This window comes from Oncorhynchus keta, chromosome 30 (genome assembly GCF_023373465.1).
Source record: "Oncorhynchus keta strain PuntledgeMale-10-30-2019 chromosome 30, Oket_V2, whole genome shotgun sequence".
Classification (NCBI taxonomy): domain Eukaryota; kingdom Metazoa; phylum Chordata; class Actinopteri; order Salmoniformes; family Salmonidae; genus Oncorhynchus; species Oncorhynchus keta.
Genome location: NC_068450.1, coordinates 24,935,371 through 24,955,022, shown reverse-complemented (window position 1 = coordinate 24,955,022; position 19,652 = coordinate 24,935,371). Strand labels below are relative to the sequence as shown.

General features: G+C 42.1%; 1 protein-coding gene across 1 annotated transcript in view; it reads right to left on the bottom strand.

Moving 5' to 3' along the window:
- The window catches only part of aff2 (AF4/FMR2 family, member 2), a 359,750-nt gene that overhangs the window by 175,388 nt on the left and 164,710 nt on the right, over window positions 1–19,652 (bottom strand). Inside the window, exon 6 of the mRNA XM_052487000.1 lies at window positions 12,222–12,266. Within this exon, the coding sequence (XP_052342960.1) occupies window positions 12,222–12,266 (45 nt within the window). The remainder of the gene's footprint in view (window positions 1–12,221; window positions 12,267–19,652) is intronic.

Sequence of the window (19,652 nt, the reverse complement as noted above, 5' to 3'; positions counted from 1 at the left end):
TGGTGAGCGGACCCCAGACCTCACAACCATAAAGGGCAATGGGCTCTATGACTGATTCAAGTATTTTTAGCCAGATCCTAATTGGTATGTTGAAATTTATGTTCCTTTTGATGGCATAGAATGCCCTTCTTGCCTTGTCTCTCAGATCGTTCACAGCTTTGTGGAAGTTACCTGTGGCGCTGATGTTTAGGCCAAGGTATGTATAGTTTTTTTGTGTGCTCTAGGGCAACAGTGTCTAGATGGAATTTGCATTTGTGGTCCTGGTGACTGGACCTTTTTTGGAACACCATTATTTTGGTCTTACTGAGATTTACTGTCAGGGCCCAGGTCTGACAGAATCTGTGCATAAGATCTAGGTGCTGCTGTAGGCCCTCCTTGGTTGGTGACAGAAGTACCACATCATCAGCAAACAGCAGACATTTGACTTCGGATTCTAGTAGGGTGAGGCCGGGTGCTGCAGACTTTTCTAGTGCCCGCGCCAGTTCGTTGATATATATGTTGAAGAGGGTGGGGCTTAAGCTGCATCCCTGTCTAACCCCACGATGTCATATGTTTTACCCCAACACCACTTTCCATCAGTTTGTATAGCAGACCCTCATGCCAAATTGAGTCGAAGGCTTTTTTGAAATCAACAAAGCATGAGAAGACTTTGCCTTTGTTTTGGTTTGTTTGGTTGTCAATTAGGGTGTGCAGGGTGAATACATGGTCTGTTGTACGGTAATTTGGTAAAAAGCCAATTTGACATTTGCTCAGTACATTGTTTTCATTGAGGAAGTGTATGAGTCTGCTGTTAATGATAATGCAGAGGATTTTCCCAAGATTACTGTTGACGCATATTCCACGGTAGTTATTGGGGTCAAATTTGTCTCCATTTTTGTGGATTGGGGTGATCAGTCCTTGGTTCCAAATATTGGGGAAGATGCCAGAGCTAAGGATGATGTTAAAGAGTTTTAGTATAGCCAATTGGAATTTGTTGTCTGTATATTTGATAATTTCATTGAGGATACCATCAACACCACAGGCCTTTTTGGGTTGGAGGGTTTTTATTTTGTCCTGTAACTCATTCAATGTAATTGGAGAATCCAGTGGGTTCTGGTAGTCTTTAATAGTTGATTCTAAGATCTGTATTTGACCATGTATATGTTTTTGCACTTTATTCTTTGTTATAGAGCCAAAAAGATTGGAGAAGTGGTTTACCCATACATCTCCATTTTGGATAGATAATTCTTCGTGTTGTTGTTTGTTTAGTGTTTTCCAATTTTCCCAGAAGTGGTTAGAGTCTATGGATTCTTCAATTACATTGAGCTGATTTCTGACATGCTGTTCCTTCTTTTTCCTTGTCTCTCTCTCTCTCTCTCTCTCTCTCTCTCTCTCTCTCTCTCTCTCTCTCTCTCTCTCTCTCTCTGTCTTGGTTTGGAGGGGATAGTTCAGAGTGACATGCATTAATTTGATATAGAATGGATGTTTCGGCGGTTGTTGTTCTTCTCAATGATACCGAATTCCTAGCTGCAGACAAGTAATTAATATCAAAGACTTGTTCTTATTCTGTCGGTATCGATAGTCTAAGAGTTTAAGCACGTGGTATGGTTAAAAGATTCAGCAATGGTCTACAACCTTTGTCCTGTCCTAATGGAGAAAAACATGGTCTGGTGATAGTTGGGTTTTATTCGGAATTGCAGAAAAGGGGATGTCCCAGGATGTCTGACCCTAACTGGGCTCAGGGGCGGTCCTCTGATTTAGTTCAAATCAAAAGGGAATTGTATTTTGCTTCATTAAACAGTCCAAAATCATATTACACAATTTTACAAACAATATCATACTCACTCATTTATCTTATACAACAAATAGATGTAAACCTCATATCTGAGGCTATTATATAAACAGCGTTATGGTAATGTGGCCACACCGTCTCCCATGAGCTTCCCCAAGTTGTAACAAATGAACCTGTTTGTAGCTGGATTCTTCATCGATCTTTTATACTTTCTCCAGAACATGAAATTTGTTCGTACCTCAAGTTCTGTGAGGTAGAAGAAATTCATTTGTGCTCTATGAAAATTGGGGACCCTCGCTGCAGGCCCCGGACTGGGCACCCTCGCTGCGGGCCCCGGACTGGGAATCCTCATTGCGGGCCCCGGACTGTGGATCCTCACTGATGGGAGGAGACGTATAGACAGCCTGGTGCGTGGGGCTGCCACAGGGCCCAACAGGCTGGGGAGACATACAGGAGGCCTGGTTTTGGGAGCAGGCACAGGATGAAGCGGGCTGTGGGGGAGCACTGGAGATCTGGTGCTTATCCCGGGCACTGCTCTTCCAGGCTGTATGCCCACTTTAGCCCGGCACCTTCCGAGCGCAGGCGCAGGTCGAATCGGGCTGTGGGGGAGCACTGGAGATCTGGTGCTTAACATGTGCACCTCTCCTTTTGGCTGCATGCCCACTTTAGCCTGGCACGTGCGGGGAGCTGGAACAGGCCGCACTGGGTTCTCCTGGCGAACTGGAGATACCGTGCGTAGAGTTGGCACAGGATAACCCGGGCCGAAGAGACGCACAGAAGACCAGGAGCGCTGAGCCGGCACAAACCCTCTTGGCTGAATTCCAATTCGCACGGCAACTGCGGGGAGCTTGCAGAGAGCGCACCGGGCTATGAGAGCACACTGGAGACACACAGCACAGAGCCGCATAACCTGGTGCCTGACTAGTCACCCTCTCCCCACGGTAAGCACGGGGAGTTGGCTCAGGTCTATAACCTGACTCCGTCAATTTCCCCATGTGCCTCCCACCAAAAATGTTTGGGGCCACCTCTCGTGGCTGCTTCGCTGACTTGCCTCCTCATATCGCCGCCGTTCCTCCTTCGCTGCCGTAATCTCCTCCCTTGGACGGCGAAACTCCCCAGCCTGCCTCCAACCTCTCTCTCTCCTACAAAGTCAGCTTTGCCAAAGGCGATCGTGTGAGGCGTGTTATTTATTTTAGAAGGCATTGTAAAGGGGTGTGAATACTTTCTAAAGGAACTGTAGAAAGGGTTGAGGATTTACCAAATGCTAAAGGACTTATAATAAGGGTTACCTGGAGAAAGTCGGACCTCTCTGAAATGAAAATGGATGGCCATTTTCTTTAATAAAAAGTAGGCCTATGGCATACACTCTCATATCCCCTCAATTTGAGTCTTGGATTTAATTAATTTAATATCCCTTCACTGACATAGAAGTAGGCTATATAAAGAGTGCATGGTGGGTGGAGGAATTGACTGACAATATGTATGTATGGATATATCAGCCTATAGGATAATTTATTCTGTCAAACAGGTAGGCCTACCTCTTATTTGTCAATTAAACTTCTTAGGGCTGCAATCCCGTTAACGGGGTGATATGACAACAGCCAGTGAAAGTGCAGGGCGCCAAAATCAAAACAACAGAAATATCATAATTAAAATTCCTCAAACATCTTATATTTTATACCGTTTTAAAGGTAATCTTGTTGTTAATCCCACCACAGCGTCCGATTTCAAATAGGCTTTAGAGCAAAAGCACCACAAACAATTATGTTAGGTCATCACCAAGCCACAGAAAAACACAGCCAATTTCCAGCCAAAGAGAGGAGTCAAAAAAAGCACAAATAGAGATAAAATGAATCACTTACCTTTGATGATCTTCATCAGATGACTCATAGGACTTCATGTTACACAATACATGTATATTTTGTTTGATAAAGTTCATATTTATATAAAGAACTCTGAGTTTACATTGGCACGTTACATTCAGTAGTTCCAAAAACATAGAGTGATTTTGCATAGCCACATCGATTCAACAGAAATTATCATCATAAATGTAGATGATAATACAAGTTATACACATTGAATTATAGATATACCTCTCCTTAATGCAACCGCTGTGTCAGAAGTCTAAAAAACTTTACGGAAAAAGCAAACCATGCAATAATCTGAGACGGAAAAATAATCAAATTAGCCGCCATGTTGGAGTCAACAGAAACCAGAAATCACATTATAAATACTCCCTTACCTTTGATGATCTTCATCAGAATGCACTCCCAGGAATCGCAGTTCCACAATAAATGCTTGATTTGTTCGATAATGTCCATTATTTATGTCAAAGTAGCTACTTTTGTTAGCGCGTTAGGTACACATATCCAAACGCTCGCGCATTACTTCAGACAAAAACTTTGGACAAAAACTTCTAAAAGTTATATTACAGTTCGAAGAAACATTTCAAACTAAGTATATAATCAATCACTAGGATGTTTTTATCATAAATCTTCAATAAAATTCCAACCGGAGAATTCCTTTGTGTCTAGAGGAGCAACGGAACGCAGGGCGATATCATGTGGAATGCGCATGACCAGGAAATGGCTCTCTGCCAGTAACCTGACTCATTCAGCTCGTCTTCAGTCCCACAACACAGTAGAAGCCTCATTTATCAAGTTTCTAAAGACGGTTGACATCTAGTGGAAGCCCTAGGAAGTAAAACTTCATTCATATCCCAATGTGAAATCAATAGGGCCTGGGTTGAATATATACCAACCTCAGATTTCTCACTTCCTGTTTGGATTTCTTCTCAGGTTTTTGCCTGCCATATGAGTTCTGTTATACTCACAAACATCATTCAAACAGTTTTAGAAACTTCAGAGTGTTGTCTATCCAATACTAATAATACTATGCATAAATTAGCAACTGAGACGGAGGAGCAGGCCGTTTACTCTGGGCACCTTTAATCCAAGCTACTCAATACTGCCCCTGCAGCCACAATAAGTTTTAAGTAGGAAGAAATAAGATCCAACACAAAGCCCTGTTGTTGTTGTTAGTAAAGTCAAAATAAAATGAAGACGGTTGAAATGAATTATGCCTATTGTCAGCAACATGAGCTGCCTATTTCTGATTGTTTGTGCCGCAGCTGCTGCTTCAAGTTTGGTATTTGGTATTTATTAGGATCCCCATTAGCCGCTGCAAACGCTTTGGCTACTCTTCCTGGGGTCGACATGAAACATGACATAATACATAGTACAGAACATTATTAGTCAAGGACGGAAATACATACATTTAAAACGTCACACATAGCTTACATATCAGTACATGCACACAACATCTACAGGGCCTTCGGCAAGTATTCAGGCCCCTTGACCTTTTCCACATTTTGTTACATTACAGCCTTATTCTAATATTGACTAAATAGCTTTTTCCCTCATCAATCTACACACAATACCCCATAATGACAAATCCATTTTTTTTTATTTTATTTTAAATATCACATTTACATTTACATGTAGTTACATACATACAAACAGTCGGAAGTTTACATACACATTAGCCAAATACATTTAAACTCAGTTTTTCACAATTTCTGACATTTAATCAGAGTAAACATACCCTGTCTTAGGTCAGTTAGGATCACCACTTTATTTTAAGAATGTGAAATGTCAGAATAATAGTAGAGAGAATGATTTATTTCAGCTTTTATTTATTTCATCACATTCCCAGTGGGTCAGAAGTTTACATACACTCAAATAGTATTTGGTAGCATTGACTTTAAATTGTTTAACTTGGTTCTAACGTTTCGGGTAGCCTTCCACAAGCTTCCCACAATAAGTTTGGTGAATTTTGGCCCATTTCTAGTGACAGAGCTGGTGTAACCGAGTCAGTTTTTTAGGCCTCCTTGCTCGCACATGCTTTTTCAGTTCTGCCCACACATTTTCTATGGGATTGAGGTCAGGGCTTTGTGATGGCCACTCCAATACCTTGACTTTATTGTCCTTAAGCCATTTTGCCACAACTTTGGAAGCATGTTTGGGGTCATTGTCCATTTGGAAGACTCATTATGGACCAAGCTTTAACTTCATGACTGATGTCTTGAGATGTTGCTTCAATATATCCACATAATTTTCCACCCTCATGATGCCATCTATTTTGTGAAGTGCACCAGTCACTCCTACAGCAAGGCACCCCCACCCCATGCTTCACGGTTGGGATCGTGTTCTTTGGCTTGCAAGCCTCCCCCTTTTTCCTCCAAACATAATGATGGTCATCATGGCCAAACAGTTCAGAACAGAGGACATTTCTCCAAAAAGTATGATCTTTGTCCCCATGTGCAGTTGCAAAACGCAGTGAGGCTTTTTTATGGCGGTTTTGGAGCAGCGGCTTCTTCCTTGCTGAGCGGCCTTTCAGGTTATGCCAGTATAGGACTCGTTTAACTGTGGATATAGATACTTTTGTACATGTTTCCTCCAGCATCTTCACAAGGTCCTTTGCTGCTGTTCAGGGATTGATTTACACTTTTTGCACCAAAGTACGTTAATTTCTAGGAGACAGAATGCATCTCCTTCCTGAGCGGTATGATGGTTGCGTGGTCCCATGGTGTTTATACTTGCATACTACTGTTTGTACAGATGAATGTGGTACCTTCAGGCATTTGAAATTGGCTTTCAAGGATGAACCAGACTTGTGGAGGTCTACAAGATCTTTCTGAGGTCTTAGCTGATTTCTTTTGATTTTCCCATGATGTCAAGCAAAGAGGCACTGAGTTTGAAGGTAGGCCTTGAAATACATCCACACGTACACCTCCAATTGACTTAAATTATGTCAATTAGCCTATCAGAAGCTCCTAAAGCCATGACATCATTTTCTGGACATTTTCAAGCTATTTAAAGGCACAGTCAACTTAGTGTATGTAAACTTCTGACCCACTGGAATTGTGATACAGTGAATTATACGTGAAATAATCTGTCTGTAAACAATTGTTGGAAACATTTAAGTGCATGTAAACTTCCGACTTCAACTGTATGTATTCAGACCCTATACTCAGTACTTTGATGAAGCACCTTCTCTGAAGATCCTCTCAAGCTCTGTCAGGTTGGATGGAGAGCATTGCTGCACAGCTTTTTTCAGCTATTTCACAGCTAGTCTGTCCAGAGATGTTTGATCGGGTTCATGTCTGGGCTCTGGCTGGGCCACTCAAAGACATTCAGAGACTTGTCCCGAAGTCACTCTTGTGTTGTCTTGGCTGTGCGGTTTTTCGTCAAGGATCTCTCTCTGTACTTTGCTCCATTAATATTTTCCTCGATCCTGACTACTCTCCCATCCCTGCCGCTGAAAAACATCCCCACAGCATGATGCTGCTACCACCATGCTTCACCTTAGTGATTGTGTCAGGTTTCCTCCAGGCGTGACGCTTGGCATTCAGGCCAACGAGTTCAATCTTGGTTTCTTCAGACCAGAGATTCTTGTTTCTCATAGTGTGAGAGTCCTTTAGGTAAACTCTAAACAGGCTGTCAGGTAGGGGAATTTTGCTGAGGAGTGGCTTCTCTCTGGCCACTCTACCATAAAGGCCAGATTTGTGGAGTGCTGCACAGATTGTTGTCCTTCTGGAAGGTTCGCACATCTCCACAGATGATTCCTGGAGTTCTGTTTGGGTTCATGGTCACCTCTCTGACGAAGGCCTTTCTCCCCCGATTGCTCAGTTTGGCTGGGCGGCCAGCTCTACGAAAAGTCTTAGTGGTTCTAAACCTCTTTCATTCAAGAATGATGGAGGCTACTGTGTTCTTTGGGACCTTCAATGCTGCGTACATTTTTTGGTACCCTCCCCCAGACCTGTGCCACGACACAATCCTGTCTCAGAGCTCTACAGACAATTCCTTCAACCCAATGGCTTGGTTTCAGCTCTGTGGGACCTTATAGAGACAGGTGTGTGCCTTTCCAAATCATGTCCAATAAATTGTATTTACCACATTGTATTTACTCCAATCATGTTGTAGAAACATCTCAAGGATGATCAATGGAAACAGGATGCACCTGAGCTCAATTTCAAGTCTCACAGCAAAGGGTCTGATTACTTATGTAAATAATACATTTTAAAACCTTTCTAAAAACCTGTTTTCACTATGTCGTTGTGTGTAGATTGATGAGTAAAAATGTGTATTTAGTCTATTTTAGAATAAGGCTGTAACGTAACAAAATGTGGAAAAGGGGAAGGGGTCTGAATACTTTCTGAATGCCCTGTATATCAATCTTGAAGAGGATTATCTATCTTGGATGCAGTTTGAATGGACTTGATGAAGAGAGAGAAAGACTGCAAGAGAGTGCTCACAAAGCAAATGTGCTAAACTCAGGGCTGAGTGTCTGCAGGTTTTTGCTCCACCCTTGTACTTGATTGATGAAATAAGGTCAGTAATTAGTAAGGAACTCCCCACACCTGGTTGTCAAGGTCTTAAAAAACAAAAACCTGCAGAGACTAGGCTCTCCATGGAATGAGTTTGACACCCCTGATTTAAAGCAGCGATATTCAAGTGATAGACTTTTAAAACTCTGCAGCTGCAATTAAAAAAAAAATCTTTACAATTAGAAAATGACCTCCAGATAAATTAGAAGCACATTCAGTATGCTGCAGCAAATGTAGGCCTTACCTGTCAGAAATAAAAAAGTTACCATGATGAGATGATAGGTCTACATGCATTGTGAACTGCACTCCATACTGAGATTGGACGTCTATCCCCAACCTGAGCGTTGATGATTGATCACACAGAGAGCAGAGAGAAGGCCTTAGAGAAGCCAGATTTAAACATTGCAAATAATTTAACAGTTCCCTTTCACGCCATGCAGTTCATAAAAATATTTTGTTTTATAATTGACCACTTTCTCTTATTTATCCCGGGAAAGAGGAGTGGGTTTGGGTGGGAAATCCCGTTAAATCTTAGTAACCCGGTTCAACCTTAAGTCACAGGGAATAGAGATGCTGGGAGGGCTTTAGTGCAGGGTTATAACAGGGAGTTTGGGATACTCACTGATACGCTTGTATGGCTGAGGAGGCTGGGGTGTGTTTGGTACCTGCCAATGAAGCATCACTATGGCGACTGACTTCCAGTCATAAACCAGTGCAGCCTCTCCATCGCCTCTGGCAACGGTAGTACTGTAGAAACGTCAAGGAAAACCAGTAGAGGACTATGAACTTCCCCCGAACGAGCGACCGCGCGGCTGAGTTATGTGAACCTGTCAAATATAGAACCCTCTGGGAGGGTGATGATGTAAAATAACAGTTGCCGGGCAACCGGCAATATGGCCGTCAGGTGAAGTGATTTAAAGCGGAAAACTCCCAAGAACCGGACAGGCTGAGCAAGCAGAGCAAGGAGGTTGGAAAGGACAGGCAGAGCACTGAATGTATGCTAGCAGGGTAGTCCATCTCTCCAATTAGATTTTTTGATAGCGATGTTGTGTTTTTATAAGTGGATGAAATGGTCTAATTTAGAGATGGATCTAAATGTGCGTAATGGATAACTGGAGGAAAATGGGGGAGGGTAATTTCAATTTCAGTCAAGTGGAGGGTTTAGTATTTTTTATTTATTTTTTATCTCGTCCAGGGGAGGGTCATGCAATTTGCAATTAATGAAATGTCTATATTGCGAGTGTTTTAGAATTATTTGCTTATTAGGCTATATATTGATGTGTGCCCGATACTGTCCCTCATCTCTGATTCTCTGCTGGGCGTGCAATAAAAAGTGTGCCTAAAGGCTATTTAGTGTGGTCTCAATCAAATGATACATAGGCTATAGGCTACGAAGTGCATGCTCGGAGAAGGCTATTTAGTGTGGTCTCAATCAAATGATACATAGGCTATAGGCTACGAAGTGCATGCTCGGAGAAGGCTATTTAGTGTGGTCTCAATCAAATGATACATAGGCTATAGGCTACGAAGTGCATGCTCGGAGAAGGCTATTTAGTGTGGTCTCAATCAAATGATACATAGACTATAGGCTACGAAGTGCATGCTCGGAGAAGGCTATTTAGTGTGGTCTCAATCAAATGATACATAGGCTATAGGCTACGAAGTGCATGCTCGGAGAAGCACAGAGCAACATTATATTTCTAAGATAGCTGCTGGGATGGTGTAATCTCAACTAGGCTGCATTACACACTGTAATGTATATTCCAACCATGAGCCCCAGCCTGCTCTGCCCTAGCTGATCAAAAACATTTTTATGTGATGCCTAACCAATGGCTTTGCTGTGTAGGCCTCACATTAAGAAAGATTCGAGTTACGTCCATTGTGGTGCTGAAACTGCTTCACTATTAGTCTTTGTGCGAGGTATTGATGGGGGCGGCAGGCAGCCTAGTGGTTAGAGCGTTGGGCCAGTAACCGAAAGGTTAGTGGATTGTATCCCCGAGCTGACAAGGTAAAAATCTGTCGTTCCGCCACTGAACAAGGCAGTTAACCCACTGTTCCTAGGCCGTCATTGTAAAAAATAATTTGGTCTTAAAAATTGAGGTGGTGAAGGTGCCAAACTGCCAAACTGCCTGTTCAAGCAGTTGGCACATAGTTTGGACACTGATCTGTACAAGACATGCAACCAGAGGTCTCTTCAAAGTCCCCAGGTCCAGAACAGAGTCTGGGAAATGTAGAGTATTTAATTGATCCATGACTGCATGGAACTCTCTGCCACCCCAGATAACTCAAACTGGCAATACAAACAATATAAAAGAACACCTTAATGCACAAAGGGGACTGTGAATATACTCAGCCATTTTATATATCTTGTGTTGTAATTCCCACTGTATTAGACCTTTGGAAAGTATTCAGACCGCTTGAAGCACACAGCCAAGACCAGGTGTGGCTTCTGGACAAGTCTCTTAATGTCCTTGAGTGGCCCAGCCAGATCCAGGACTTGAACCTGATCAAATATCTCTGGGAGATATGGGAGAAGAATGGGAGAAACTATGTGCCAAGGTTGTATGCAAGAAGGCTCAAGGCTGTAATCACTGCCAAGGGTGCTTCAACAAATTACTGAGTAAAGGGTCTGAATACATTATTTGATATTTCAGTTTTATATATTTTTTTAATGAGCAAAAATGGTTAAAAACCTGTTGTCTTTGTCATTATGCGGTATTGTGGGTAGATTGATGTGGAAAACATGCACTGCATATACCTTCCTAATATTGAGTTGCACCTCCGTTTGCCCTCAGAACAACCTAAATGTGTCTTGCCCATTCCCCCTCTGAATGACACACATACAGAATCCATGTCTCAACTATCTCAAGGCTTACAAATCCTTATTTAACCTCCTTCCCTTCATCTACACTAATTGAAGAGGATTTAATAAGTGACATCAATAAGGGATCTTAGCTTTCACCTGATTTCACCTGGTCAGTCAGTCTATGTCATGGAAAGAGCAGGTGTTCCTAATGTTTTGTACACTCAGTGTAGATGTCCTAACCTACCTATTTCAGGAAATAAATGAAATGTAGTATTAGCCTTATATTTAGCTAATGAATGATGGACTATGCATACGCTTCTAACTTATAGCCTCTGTCTCTTGCTCAATACACCTGGCCTCTCTCTTTAAAAAACGCTCCTTAGCTCTTGGGGTCCAAGGACTGAGTTTGGGAAACGTTGTCATAGTGCCTTTATCCTATATATATAGCCTATCATTAGGCTTGTATTTATGTGTTTTGTATGCTTTAAAATGACACTTCCTGGTAGAAAAGTTATTTATTCTCGGAATGGAACATTTATAAAATACCGGGAAAATATTAAACCTTACTGTGGCATGTCACTCTGGGAACTCACCTGTATGTCACTCTTCATCTACACTCTTAGAAAAGAAGGTGCTATGTAGAACCTGAAAGGTAGAACCAGGTAGAACCATTCTGGGTTTTACAAAGAACAAAAACGGATTATCCTATGGGGACAACCGAAGAACTCTTTTGGAACACTTATCCGACGAGTGTAATTACAGGTCAGATCACATGGAGTGAATCAGCACCTGCTACAAAGGTCAAAGTTCACAGAAAAGGCAGCCTATATGTTTGCATCTAAGAATACAAGAAGGAAATGTACTTTTCAGTTCACATGGACCCAGTGCCCTTTACATTCAAATTCTGTACAGGTTATTATGCACATAATGGATTTCTAAACAAAAGAGCGCGTCTCGGCATTGAAGAAAGTCTAAGCACTTTTCACACAGCCACTTTAGAGGATCTAAATGTGCTAGCCAGCAACAACCCTTGATGAATTTGATCAGATTCGTATTAGAACACAAGGGCCCATTATAATAGGATCACAGAAGCCTTTATTTTTTGTGGATAAGTGGCATTGTGTGCAAACAGCATCTGAGGCGTAACCAGGTGTAATTAACAGTATCTGAGGCATAACCAGGTGTAATTAACAGTATCTGAGGCATAATCAGTTGTAATTAACGGAGGGCAGGGAAAGGAAGCGAATCTAACTTACCCGTAGAATCTCCTCCACACAGCTGGAGTCACTGGACAGGCCGACCTGCAGACACAGAAGAAAAAGGCTGTTGTTAGACAGAGAGGAAGAAAAGGTACCAGATAGTTTCAAAGAGAGTAGCCTAAAGGTAGCCAAAATACATAATGGTAAACTAAAGACCATCTCAACTAATAGATGGTAGTCTAGCGGTTGAGAGTGTTGGGCCAGAATCCGAAAGGTCGCTGGTTCTTATCCCCGAGCTGACTAGGGTGAAACATATGTTGATGTGCTCTTGAGAAAGGCACTTAACCCTAATTTCTCCTGTAATTTGCTCTGGATAAGAGCGTCCGCTAACTGACTAAACATGGAAAGAATAAAATAAAGAAGATAACCCCCAGAATATGTGATATATTCAGACAACACTTATTGAGTGGTATTTATTATTTAAGTGCAGAGAGGCTTATCTATTCTAGTCTAAGATATGACTGCTAGGGGACAGATAGACCTATCTATTCTAGTCTGAGAGATGACTGCTAAGGGACAGATAGGCCTAGCTATTCTAGTCTGAGAGATGACTGATAGGGGACAGATAGGCTTAGCTATTCTAGTCTGAGAGATGACTGCTAGGGGACAGATAGGCCTGTCTGTTGTAGTCTGAGAGATGACTGCTAGGGGACAGATAGGCCTAGCTATTCTAGTCTGAGAGATGACTGATAGGGGACAGATAGGCCTAGCTATTCTAGTCTGAGAGATGACTGCTAGGGGACAGATAGGCCTATCTATTGTAGTCTGAGAGATGACTGCTAGGGGACAGATAGGCCTAGCTATTCTAGTCTGAGAGATGACTGATAGGGGACAGATAGGCCAAGCTATTCTAGTCTGAGAGATGACTGCTAAGGGACAGATAGGCCTAGCTATTCTAGTCTAAGAGATGACTGCTAGGGGACAGATAGGCCTAGCTATTCTAGTCTGAGAGATGACTGATAGGGGACAGATAGGCTTAGCTATTCTAGTCTGAGAGATGGCTGATAGGGGACAGATAGGCCTGTCTGTTGTAGTCTGAGAGATGACTGATAGGGGACAGATAGGCCTAGCTATTCTAGTCTGAGAGATGACTGATAGGGGACAGATAGGCCTAGCTATTCTAGTCTGAGAGATGACTGCTAAGGGACAGATAGGCCTAACTATTCTAGTCTGAGAGATGACTGATAGGGGACAGATAGGCTTAGCTATTCTAGTCTGAGAGATGACTGCTAGGGGACAGATAGGCCTGTCTGTTGTAGTCTGAGAGATGACTGCTAGGGGACAGATAGGCCTAGCTATTCTAGTCTGAGAGATGACTGATAGGGGACAGATAGGCCTAGCTATTCTAGTCTGAGAGATGACTGCTAGGGGACAGATAGGCCAAGCTATTCTAGTCTGAGAGATGACTGCTAAGGGACAGATAGGCCTAGCTATTCTAGTCTGAGAGATGACTGCTAAGGGACAGATAGGCCTAGCTATTCTAGTCTAAGAGATGACTGCTAGGGGACAGATAGTCCAAGCTATTCTAGTCTGAGAGATGACTGCTAGGGGACAGATAGGCCTAGCTATTCTAGTCTAAGAGATGACTGATAGGGGACAGATAGGCCTAGCTATTCTAGTCTGAGAGATGACTGCCAAGGGACAGATAGGCCTATCTATTGTAGTCTGAGAGATGACTGCGAGGGGACAGATAGGCCTAGCTATTGTAGTCTGAGAGATGACTGCTAGGGGACAGATAGGCCTAGCTATTCTAGTCTAAGAGATGACTGATAGGGGACAGATAGACCTATCTATTGTAGTCTTAGAGATGACTGCGAGGGGACAGATAGACCTAGCTATTCTAGTCTAAGAGATGACTGATAGGGGATGACATCGCTCTTCAATGCTCACAAATGGAGCATTGGTAATCAGGCCGTTCCAGCCAGCCAACAGTTATCCCTCTCTCACCGCCTCAGCCCAGACACACAGCAGACTTGGAGCGGACAAGCACTGGCCAAGACAGAGTCAGATAAATCCTAGACCTGGAACGTGCCAAGACTGGGTCAGATAAATCCTAGAACTGGAACGGGCCAAGACTGGGTCAGATAAATCCTAGACCTGGAACGGGCTGTGTGTCTGTGTGTGTGTGTGTAGGCTACAGTATGTCCTATAGTTCGTCTCTGGGCTGGCTCATTATACCATGCCACCTACAGAGCCACATGGGACCCTGGCTGACTGGCTGGCTCTCACAGTCTGCTCTGCTCTACTAGTGACATCAGCTCAACCCGGGTATGACTGGGGGCATGCTGACACTGGAAAGGTCAGTGGGTCTGAGGAGAGGGTTCGGGGTAGTGGGTAGCAGTGAGGAGTGGGGAGAAGAGTGATGGAGAGAGCAGAGCTGGGCTTTATCCACCTCAGGCTTCATGGAGCTGGGTAGCTGCACACAGCAGCATCCCCCAGACACTCCCCATGCCATTTGTTGATCTGTCATGTTTTTCCACAGCCCTCCTACTGCCACTACCCCTCTCTGCCTCTATTTTACACAATGGTGTGATCTGTGTTGAAAAGCTGCTAAACTACATGCAAGAAAACATCCACATCTATAGTTGGAAATTATATATTGTGGTTTTATGAATATGCATCTCTGCAAAGTACAAGTTCTATTTCATTCTGAGTATCAAAAAACCATGACAGAAAGCAATTATAACACAAATAACGGCAGAATGCATTGTTTAACTATTACATCAAATAGCTAATTAGTAAAACTAATAATACCATCTATATTTCACTGGTATTCCTCTCAGGTGATATTAGTGCTTGACTGTTTGTGTCTGTGTGTTTATGACTGAGCCACGCTGCACAGTGCCAGTCAACGGCAGACTGAAGGCATCCTAATTCATCCCAGATCCCACAAGAGGAGATGGAGTCTGTAGGAGCTTTGTAAACAAGCCTCACATACAGACATAAACTTCCTGTTAGCTAAACCTCCAGTACATAATATCCTGTTCCCATAGTAACCAACAGATGAGCTCTAATCAGAATGTTCTCTACCATTGTCCTCTGTCTAATAGAAGATACAGAGGCACAGCTTATTACAGCCACACCAGGGTTCATATCCCTGTCACCTGTGGTGAACCCCATTTAGAATCCAGGCATGACTCTCGCAGGTTCTCTACGTCTGCTTTCTTCTTCTGCCTCTGGAATGAACACCAAATGTCAACGATATAAAGAGGCATCCCAGTTCAGTGACAAACTGTTTACACCCGCTCTGAGAGGCTTAGGCTTGTCGGGATCAAGTCAGATGTGACAGATATCTGGGTTCTTGATGCAGTGTTTATGTCATGGTTTTGATATTGGAGCTAATGGGAGTCGACTGAGATAAAACAAAGAGCAGCAGTCACAGTGCAGCCGGCTGGCTGACATAAATTGTGGAATTTCAGATAGCATTTGACAAACGCATTTCCAATGGGTTGAGAAGTGTGTTTACAGCCGCATTAAAGCAAGGAGTCACCTTCATTTCTTATATTCCCCCAAGTTATTTTAGAAAACGACTGGAACAGAACTATCCAGCTGAGATCTTATTTCCTCACTCAGGCAGGGTTCTCTATGTACCTGCCATTCCAGTCAGATTGAATGGGCATTGGGCTTACAAATGATTTCTCTGATATAGGCAAATTTCCCATGGGAATAAAAGCTTTGCAAGATGCCAGTATTCCAGAATAGCATGGTCCCATGGCCAACGTAAAATACAAATGAGAAATGCTTTCAGATCTAATTCTCTAAAATTCCATGTTAAAAACCATTTGTGTGGACAGAGTATGGACTGTAAAGTGTATGCAGAAATCTGAAATCATGAGGGATTGAAAAAACACAGAGGATCCAATAGTGAATATTGAGCAGCTCAGTGTTACAACTGGTGACCACTGACAAGTTTTAATCACACTAAAGCAGTTCATTGTGTCTTTTGATGAATTTAACATGCTTCTATTCATGTGAGAAAAAAAATATTCAATTTTATGTGGTATGGCAAACCAGACAAAGTTAAAAATGGCCTATTCATATCATGAACATGAGTTTGGAGGGTTAAAACGATGAAATGTTAAAACATTAAACCTCTCAGGAGTGGTTGCTGAGTCATAATGGCTGTGTTAAGATGGACCTATAAACAGTACAGTTAGGAGGTCTGAAAAAACACAATAAATCAATGCGAAATGTAATTATACTCTTAGGTAAAGTATTTATTCTTAGGGCAATCCCAGTAGAAATGGTACAAATAGAGGTTCCCTCGAAATACAAAAAATAGTATTGCAATGGACTGGGATTTATGGGTTAGTCTGCAGACATCTGAAGGGTGTAATTAAGATTAGAGGGATTGGTTGATTTGATGATGATGTACTTGGAATCCAGTATAAATATGAAGGGACTATACATGTATAGTTGTTTAATAAAAATAAAAAAACTATTAAAGTAATATTATTTGATAAACTAATCTGTCTGCGAGTTTCATAGCTGATGTAAAATGCTTGGTGTTTTTCTCACAGGGAAAGAGCAATGCATTTTAATTGGCAGATGCAGATATCACTAGAAGTGTCCCTAATCTCTCTCCAGGTCCTTTTTTTTGGCACGACACGGGAGAATGGAAAAACAGAAGAACAAAATGGAGGAAAAAATGTCATTCACCTCGTTCTGCAAGACTGCAGAACGCTTTCAGGGGAAAAGAAGACGTATTCCTTTGAATGATGTGCGGATCCGGGGAATATTGCAGAGGCAATTACTGGGGCAGAAATCAGTTTTCTCTGAAATAGCTGTTGAGAAAAGCGTCTGCACATCAACAACAGATAAGATGTATGTGGCACAAGGCTTTGATGCTCTCTGCAACAGCTCAAATTGTGCTTAAAAAGTGGAAGAGCAGCTCCAGGAACAAATAGGTAGATTTGAACATTAGATGAGAAGCAGCTCACAGAGGGCTTTCTATCTGTCTATCCTTCTGACAATGGACGGATGAACAAACAAGAGGGAAAACATGATAGATGACAGAAAAAACGACAACACAGATAGTCACAGAAAATCACATAGCATAGTCGACACATTCATGGGCTGATATATAGAAACAGATGAATAGATGCACTATGAGATGAATTGTTTTATATTTTTTGTTGTTTTCCATTGCAGGTCTTCACAAAACACCTAAGCGTGATATGAAACAATTTGAGTATACATCTTCATCGACAACGACAGTTTTCTAGTAGGAAAGTTGCACTTTACAGCAGTTACAGTGCCTTCGGAAAGTATTCAGACCCTTTGACTTTTTCCACATTGTCATGTTACAGCCTTATTTTAACATTTATTAAAATGTTGTTGTTGTTTCATCAATCTACACACAATACCTCATAGTGAGAAAGCAAAAACAGGTTTTTAGACATTTTTGCTACTAACTTTTATTTAAAAAAAAATATCACATTTTACATACAGCTGAAGTCGTAAGTTTACATACACCTTAGCAAAATACATTTAAACTCAGTTTTTCACAATTCCTGACATTTAATCAGAGTAAAAATTCCCTGTCTTAGGTCAGTTAGGATCACCACTTTATTTTAAGAATGTGAAATGTCAGAATAATAGTAGAGAGAATGATTTATTTCAGCTTTAATTTCTTTCATCACATTCCCAGTGGGTCAGAAGTTTACATACACTCAATTAGTGTAGCATTGGTTTTAAATTGTTTAACTTGGATTAAACGTTTCGGGTAGCCTTCCACAAGCTTCCCACAATAAATTGGGTGAATTTTGGCCCATTCCTCCTGACAGAGCTGGTGTAACTGAGGCAGGTTCGTAGGCCTCCTTGCTTGCACACACTTTTTCAGTTCTGCCCACACATTTTCCATGGGATTGAGGTCAGGGCTTTGTGATGGCCACTCCAATACCTCTAGACTTTATTGTCCTTAAGCCATTTTACCACAACTTTGGAAGTATGCTTGGGGTCATTGTCCATTTGGAAGACCCATTTGCGACCAAGCTTTAACTTCCTGACTGATGTCTTGAGATGTTGCTTCAATATATCCATATAATTTTCAATCCTCAGGATGCCATCTATTTTGTGAAGTGCACTAGTCCCTCCTGCAGCAAAGCACCCCCACAACATGATGCTGCCACCCTCGGCTTGCAAGCCTCCCCCTTTTTCCTCCGAACATAATGATGGTCATTATGGCCAAGCAGTTCTATTTTTGTTTCATCAGACCAGAGGACATTTCTCCAGAAAATACGATCTTTGTCCCCATGTGCAGTTGCAAACCATAGTCTGGCTTTTTTGGAGCAGTGGCTTCTTCCTTACTGAGTGGCCTTTCAGGTTATGTTCAGGTTATGTTGATATAGGACTCGTTTTACAGTGGATATAGACACTTTTGTATCTGTTTCCTCCAGCATCTTCACAAGGTCCTTTGCTGTTGTTCTGGGATTGATTTGCACTTTTCGCACCAAAGTATGTTCATCTCTAGGAGATAGAACGCGTCTCCTTCCTGAGCGGTATGGCTGCTGCGTGGTCCCATGGTGTTTATACTTGTGTACTATTGTTTGTTCAGATGACCATGGTACCTTCAGGTGTTTGGAAATTGCTCCCAAGGATGAACCAGACTTGTGGAGGTCTACAATTTTCTTGGCTGAATTCTTTTGATTTTCCCATGATGTCAAGCAAAGAGGCACTGAGTTTGAAGGTAGGACTTGAAATACATCCACAGGCACACCTCCAATTGACTCAAATGATGTCAATTGGCCTATCAGAAACTTCTAAAGCCATGACATCATTTTCTGGAATTTTCCAAGCTGTTTGAAGGGACAGTCAACTTAGTGTATGTAAACTTCTGACCCACTGGAATTGTGATACAGTGAATTATAAGTGAAATAATCTGTCTGTAAACAATAGTTGGAAAAATTACTTGTGTCATGCACAAAGTAGATGTCTTAAACGACTTGCCAAAACTACAGTTTGTTAACAAGAAATGTGTGGGGTGGTTGAAAAACAACTTTAATGAGTGCAACCTAAGTGTATGTAAACTTCCCACTTCAACTGGCAGTATTCAAAGCCTTTACTCAGCACTTTGTTGAAGCACCTTTGGCAGCAATTACAGCCTTGAGTCTTCCTGAATATGACGTTATAAGCTTGGGGAGTTTCTCCCATTCTTCTCTGCATAGGCTCTCAAGCTCTGTCAGGTTTCCTCCAGACATGGCATTCAGGCCATAGAGTTGAATCTTGGTTTCACCAGACCAGAGCATCTTGTTTCTCATGGTCTGAGAGTCTTTAGGTGCCTTTTGGCAAACTCCAAGCGGGCTGTCACGTCACTTTTACTGAAGAGTGGCTTCTTTCTGGCCACTCAACCATAAAAGCCTGATTGGTGAAGTGCTGAGAGATGGTTCTACTTCTGGAAGGTTCTCCCATCTCCACAGAGGAACTCTG